Consider the following 7335-nt stretch of genomic DNA (forward strand, 5'->3'; position numbering starts at 1 on the left):
ATCCACGCTTGATCATCATTTTAATTAAGTTTCAATAAACAATAAAATGAGTTTTGGAATTACTTTTTATTTAAATTAATTTGTTAAAGAAGTTGTTCTTTCTTCATGAATGATTTTATGATAAATTATATGTTTACTCGAGAGTTTGGACACGATGTTGTAGCCTAGAATAAAATTCAAATGCCATACTTGCATTATTTTAATCCATCTATTTATGAGAATATATTTACATTGAATTTTTGGCTTATGAGTTATGTGTCTCTATTTTCGTTCCAAATGAATATTGCTACTAAATTCATAATTATTTTATTAGTACACTTCTCCTTTATTTTATTTTACTTAATTTTAAATTAGGATGTTATTCACTAAAAAATTATTATTTTTGGTCTCAAATACATTAGTTAACGTTATACCTCCTATTAATTATTGAGGGGCCATCTATTGATTGAAAGTAGAGAAGCCATTAATAAGCTCTTATTTTTAATGTAAAATTTGAATTTTGAATTTGTATCTTGTAAATCTAATTTTAGGTGCTCCACACAACTTATAGATAGGGTTCTTGTTTTGGTTATATGCATGCTTATCTATTTGTTGGTAGGAGCAGAGCACTTTGTTATTGTTTTAGTTGTAAATTCGATTGTAGAAGTTTCATGAAGTCTTATCTATAAGTTGAAGTTTTGTCAAAATATTTACAAAAATATAAAATCTTTTATCTGTATTACTTGCATGGAGAATGATCTAATCTTGGATTGATTGTGTACATGGCCTTAAAGATAGAATTTCTTAAATTAAGGTTTAAGGTACATAAGTTTATACACATATCCCATGTCAATCACAACTTCTTTTCAAGGCGTGACAATACATACATACATACATAAATACATACATACATATATATATATATATATATATTTATTGTTTGTCTTATATTATAAATTTAATTCTATTGACTATAGTAAATCTTCAAATTAACTATTATCCCTTTCTACTATAATTAGCTCTTTATAGTCGCAATTATTGTTATTTTTATCATGGGAAGATTAATAGAATAGTTATTTTCTAATTATCATAGTAAAGTTTGGTAATATGACTAAGTATTGGTAGTAATTTAGGCAATATTACAATGTGATATTAGATTCTTGAATTTTGAGATCTAGTCTTATGTTTTAGTTGTTACTTAGACTTGTTCATTGTATATAGAGTTGGCAATTATCGTTATTATATATATTGTTTTTTTTTATTGAGCTAGTGACTAACTTACTTTTTTTTGTTATTACTTCCATCTTTAAAAAGAAAGAATGGTACAAGTAGGTAAAGCCACTATTATTGATAACATTTCAGAAAATGTTCCATAAGAGGAACAACAGATACCAAAGCAACATCTCCCAACACTGAAGCAGCCAACACCTTATCCTCACAATGAGAAAATCCTATTAGAGTTATGATAATTAATGTTGGGTATCAAGAAAAAGGTTCATGAACATGATATTTTATTCAAGAGGAGACAAGGAAAAGCCAGTAAGAGTACCAGGAATTATGATCGTGGTAACTAGGATGAGAATATGCATAAGGAAGAGATGCATGATAATGATATGCATGAAGAGAATATGCTTAAGAGTCCAATGTTGCCTAATAGGCCTAATGGTAGCAGTAATGAGAGTTCAATTGACTTAATAGAGTGAACTTGCCTTTAATGTGATCTTCAAAATAGATTAATTAATGGTGTGTCATTTATTAATCACTTCCTCTTATTAACCTTCTTTCTAAAAACTTTAGGTAAGCTTGGGCCAAAAATTAAATTTTAGCTTAAACAAGATGAAATTTAATTGTCAAATGCTTAACCAAACTTGTTATTTTATTAATGTGAAATTTTTACTTTTGAACATTGTTAACAAGTTTTCCATAAGAAATTAACAACTTAATTTTACTAAAATGACGAGTTCACATGTCATTGACAGGTATCCTTTTAGTTATAAAAGTTACATTTTGCATACTGAACCGTATTAACAAGGTTCTCCAAGTAAATTAACCAAAAAAAAAAAAGTTATCAAAATAACAAGTTCAACTATCATGGCGACAAGAATTGCTATTTAAGGTAAGGGCATTATAGTCATTTCATATATAAATTTATTTTTATTTTAGTGGCAGATCCTGTAACATAAAATCTTTGTGTCCTTTTCCATAAAAAAATGTTCTTCTTTTCCCAAAAAAAGAATTAGCAATCGTCTTGCCCATTGATTGGCGTTGGTCCCTTAATTCTCTCTCTTCTGTCGAGAAGTACAAGTGCTGGCCCGTAAGTCCTAACGACGTCAGGCACTTGTTCGCTTTTTCAAACTTCGTCAATCCATTTTGTTCATTGCCGTTGGTTTTTCCTCGTATAATCTGTGTAAGATCTGACTCAGTCTGCGTGCTTTAGGATAATTGTTTTGTTTTTATTATTAATGTCCCTCGGTGGATCTACTTTCCTGTTTCAGATCGTAGATTTGATTTGATATCTGTGCACAATAAATGTGGAAGTGTATTTACAAAGTTCGGGAATAAGAAGATCATGAATATAGCTAGCTGAGTGGTTAACATAAACCTTTCGTTTTTTTTCCCCTGAAACTAATGTCTCGTGTAAATCTATTTGTTTTTGTTTTGTTTTCTGGGGGAAATATACTCTGGCGAAAACCACGGAAAATTTTATTAATTTTTTTCTGGCGATATATTGTAGTTGTTCTCGTCAAGTACTCTGTTTTTATTCACTGGTGAACCTGGTAAGGTGTCCTGCTTGCACGTTATTGTTAACTGTAACGTGCTTGGGGTTAATGAGAACACCGAGAATAAAGGCTTTTTGTTTTTGTTCTTAAAGTATATGCTTCTTTTTTTCACTCTTACACTTTGATTACTCTAATTTTTGTTCTTAGAGTTTTTCGTGGGACCCTAGTTACTGGAAAATATTGCTTTTTGCTCGGTCGTACAGAATCAAGGATTAAAACGATTTTGTTTAACTGAAGCCATTATCTTCGTTCTCTTTTAATGATGTTTGGAGTTTTACTGATTCTGGGCTACATTGTTTTCATTTTGAATGGAAACTGGAAAGAAGCTTTCTTTTTCTCAGTTGTGTTGTCCATGATATTGTTTATGTCAGCTTTCACCTTTGTTATTTATTATCTTGCAAATTACACGCAATATATAATATTCTGATTGTCTACGACTTTTTGACACTTCTGAAATTGCTAAGAGGTGCATGATTGTCTATTACTCTGCATCTTTTAAATTGCTAAGTGAATCTACTATAACTTTTTTATACCTCTTAAAGATTCTTCTCCGCTTATTAATTTGACTTATGGCTATGTAAAGGGCTAGCCTTTACATTCTATGGCAAAAGGCATACAACCAACCTTTAATAATTTAATAGAACAAAACCAGCTAGGTCCGTGATTACATGCTTGCCTTTTTTTTTTTTTTTTTTTTTGGTGGATAAATTTTACCTTTGCCTGGGCTTGTTTTACCTGTAGAGTGCTATCTAACACTCGCAGATTGTAAGAATCCTTTATTCTATGGATAGGAAGGCACATCTTCGATGAGATGTCCTTTGGCATGTGCTTGCTTATATTCTTCATTATTGCATTATAACAGGACAGGTCATGCATTATGACCTATTTATCATTCTCATATTATGGTCAGAACTATAAATTTTGTGAAGTACCTTATTTATGGATAAATTCAACAAGAAGTAATGCATAATAATGAAGGGAATCAGCATTATAGTCTGTAGAAACTCCTTGACAATGAGAGTTCCTCTTGTGTGGAGCATATACAAGAATTGTCTCTTGAACTTTGAAATCAATTGAACAGTTGGTAATCTTATCTTTTGGCTGATGTCCTTGGTTAATTTTATGCTTGTAGGTTCTTGGAAAAATTATATGTGGTCAAACAGTGGAAAATTTTCCCTTATGCCCAAGAAGGAAGTCGAGGACCTGATAGGTTCAAGTTTTCCCCTTGGTAATAATATCAGTCCCCAGGATATTATTGATATTTCTTTGTCATCATCTGAAGATAATGATGCAGACGATGACAATGACCTGTCTACTGAAGATGCATCTAATCAATTAGTCCTTTATGATCCTCTGGCAAATGGTTCCCGGGCAACTGAACTTGTCCCTAATCCTCCTCAGTGTGAATCGCCATTGCATCCAATAAGTAAACCTCGATATTCAACTCCCAGAGTTCTGCCATCGGTGGGGGCTTTCACTGTGCAATGTGCAAACTGTTTTAAATGGAGGTTGATACCAACGGAGGAAAAATATGAAGAAATACGTGAGCATATACTTGAGCAGCCTTTTAGTTGTGATGTTGCTCGTGAATGGCGACCTAATGTATCTTGTGATGATCCAGAGGATATTTCTCAGGATGGCAGCAGGCTCTGGGCTATTGATAAGCCAAGTATTGCACAGCCTCCTCCTGGATGGCAACGACTTCTAAGGATCAGAGGAGAAGGAAGCTCCAAATTTGCAGACATGTATGCATTTATTCTGCCATTTTTTCAAATGTTATTTGAAACTTGTTTGTGCTGTAAAGTGATGCTTTTACACTTGTTTCCATTAGTTTTCATCTTTGACTTATACTGTAAATTTATTTTCTCTAGGGAGGAGGGCTGTGCTCCTACATGGTTCTGTTATTGGCAATGTGTCCTTTATTATCTGTATTTCTTTTTTAATTGACATCTTGGATGCTTTAGTGACATAATTGTGATTGTGATTGTATGCCAAGATGTGAAGAAGAAATGCTTTAAAATCACTTGAAAGAGTATTGATTTGCTACTAGGCGAATGATATTAGATATGGTGTTTTGAAAATAAGTGGTACGTTGGTGGGAGAAAGGTTTATAAAATATTAAGTGTGGATGTTGATAGATCACATCATGCTAAAGATCGAAAAAATTCTCAGTATAGTTCTGCACCCTGCATCACTATATAGTATTTCTAAGTTGAAATTTGATATCATTGTGAGAAATTGTTCTGGTCTATCATTGCTTTATATATCTAGTATTTTATTCAAAACTTTTGAATTTTGTTTGGTATTTATGTGTTCATTATGTTGCATGCATCATATTTCTTTAGCCTCCCTTTTGGAGACTCTTGCTCCTCAATGATCACTATGTATTTATTTTCCTTTTTAATATTTCAGATATTACATAGCACCATCAGGCAAGAGACTCCGCTCAATGGTAGAGATCCAGAAGTATGCACAAGCTACTTTATTATCTTATAAGTGTGATCTGAAAAAAAATTCCAGCCCCAATTTCTTTCTCGTGCATTGATTATCAAATACTTCTGTTATTATTACGCGGTTCTTTGTTAAGTTAAACATTAACATTCAGGGGTGTTCATGCTTTTTTATATGTCCATGGTGGCTTTTCTTGTGCAGATACTTGCTTCAACATCCAGAATATACAGGTCATGGATTAACTCTTTCACGTTTTTCATTTCAAATACCAAGGCCATTGCAGGATAACTATGTGAGGAAACGCCCTGCTAGAGTTACTGCTCCATATGGAGGCAATGGACCTGCTCAAGCTGAGCAAGGTATTGAAAAGTTTACATTTGTTTGTGGCAAAAATAAAACTTCTGAAAATAAGTGAGCTTTGATGCTGCAATGAACAAATGCAGTTTTATGATAACATTCATATACATGTATCATGCAGCAAATCCTCTACCACTTTCTCGGGTGGGTCCAGCAGATGACTGTACAGAATTGCATCATGGTAGGACAGTGCTTCCAGCACCATCCATGGATTCCCCTACTGTTAACCCTTTTAGCCGTCCTGCCAAAAAACAAGCAACTCAGAGCTCCTTTCAAGGAACAAATAGTAAGGCAAGGTTTATGAGTTAAGTTAAAGCGGAAGTGTCTGATATGATTTCATGTTAGCTATTTTTCCTTTTGGTTGGGCCCCTTATGATGTTAAGGGTGGGGAGGACACTGGATTTTATTATATGGTTTTTGTCTTCTTAGGATATGTTTAGTTGTTGGAAAGACATGAATGTGTCGATAGAGAATAGAATAGGCTAAAATAAGATTATGGAATGATACAGAGGTGAGAGCCATGGAGTAATGGATAAGTAGGAATGAGGATTCATGACCTTATTCTTGTCAATTCTTATTCCCACGCCTCTATCATCTCATGACTTTCATTTTTCTATCATTCTCACTTCTCTATTGATCTACAACCTTATTTTAGTTCATTTTATTCTCTATCAACTCATCTGTTTTCTTTCCAGCAACCAAACAGGCCTTATCCTTTTGGAATAGATTAGTGTTGAAAGTGAAATGTTACAGAGATTGGAAGGAATATGCCAGATGCAAAAAGTGGTGCATAACAGGTGTACTTTTTGGTGGGGATGGTACTTGGCTAAAATAGAAAAAGATGATGCCGAACAGTGGTTTTGAGTTTGGATTGTAAACTAGGCATGTTTAGTCATGCAGGAAACAATGTATAGACAATATATGTTATATTATGCAACCAAAAAAAAAAGGGGTTATATCAGCTTGCATCTTGTAGGTATGATCATTATCATCAAACTTTCAAGAGTCAACTCTATTAAGTTTATTGGTTATACATTATAACTTATGAAATTGTGTCATTTTGATCATAAATTTGGATTACATGTAAAGTCATTTAAACTTACGAATTAACTCTTCAAATTTATTATTTTATGTTTTTAATTTATAAAATCATATCAATTTGTTTATAAATTCAAATAATATGCAAATTTAGTTAAACACTAGAATGACTCATTAAACACACTAAACTTGTGAATTTTTTACCAAGTTGAGCAAATGTATGCAGTATAAAACTTGATTTATAAAAGTGATAGGATCCAATTCAAAAAATAAAATAAAATTCAAAAGGAAAATATTAATATTAATAAAAAAAATAAAACAAGAAATACTAAAAATATGTTGCTCTCTTTATATATTTCAATATTGATTATGATAGATAACCTATCAATATATATTAATTTAATTTCAATGATTTAAATTTAAAATGTATTTAAATTAAATTATGATCATATTTTATGTTTTAATTATTTAATTATATATTTTTATAACTACTTATTAATAAAGATAAATTCATACTTTTTATAAGCTTATGATTCGAATTTATATTTTTACCATGGCATTATTTAAACTTGTGAGATTGACATTTTTAATTTTGGTTGATAATAGAAGTTTTCCTAATTTTTTATTGGCAAATAAAGAAAGAATTTTTCCTTTTTAACTTTTTAATATTTTATCATCTTAAAAACTATTGTGGCTCTTTTGTCGCTTATTGGCCAACGTTCTGGTCATA

General features: G+C 31.7%; 1 protein-coding gene across 6 annotated transcripts; it reads left to right on the top strand.

The window, feature by feature from the left end:
• The first annotated feature begins 2190 nt into the window (after nucleotides 1–2190).
• LOC129293399 (methyl-CpG-binding domain-containing protein 2) lies at nucleotides 2191–6528 on the top strand. Of its 6 annotated transcripts, none has more exons than XM_054931336.1 (6): nucleotides 2191–2384; nucleotides 2475–2561; nucleotides 3892–4504; nucleotides 5172–5225; nucleotides 5412–5569; nucleotides 5689–6528. In XM_054931336.1, exons 2-6 carry the CDS (start codon nucleotides 2549–2551, stop codon nucleotides 5874–5876), a joined length of 1026 nt encoding a protein of 341 aa, XP_054787311.1. In that variant the 5' UTR covers nucleotides 2191–2384; nucleotides 2475–2548; the 3' UTR covers nucleotides 5877–6528. The 6 variants fall into 6 exon arrangements, with proteins under 6 accessions (XP_054787311.1, XP_054787313.1, XP_054787312.1 ...); XM_054931337.1 differs by having other exon boundaries at nucleotides 2209–2384; nucleotides 2475–2569; XM_054931338.1 differs by lacking the exon at nucleotides 2475–2561.
• Nucleotides 6529–7335: the final 807 nt, after the last annotated feature.

The sequence above is a fragment of the Prosopis cineraria genome, unplaced genomic scaffold, assembly GCF_029017545.1.
Source record: "Prosopis cineraria cultivar Desert tree isolate PC_DT_omini unplaced genomic scaffold, ASM2901754v1 PC14, whole genome shotgun sequence".
Classification (NCBI taxonomy): domain Eukaryota; kingdom Viridiplantae; phylum Streptophyta; class Magnoliopsida; order Fabales; family Fabaceae; genus Prosopis; species Prosopis cineraria.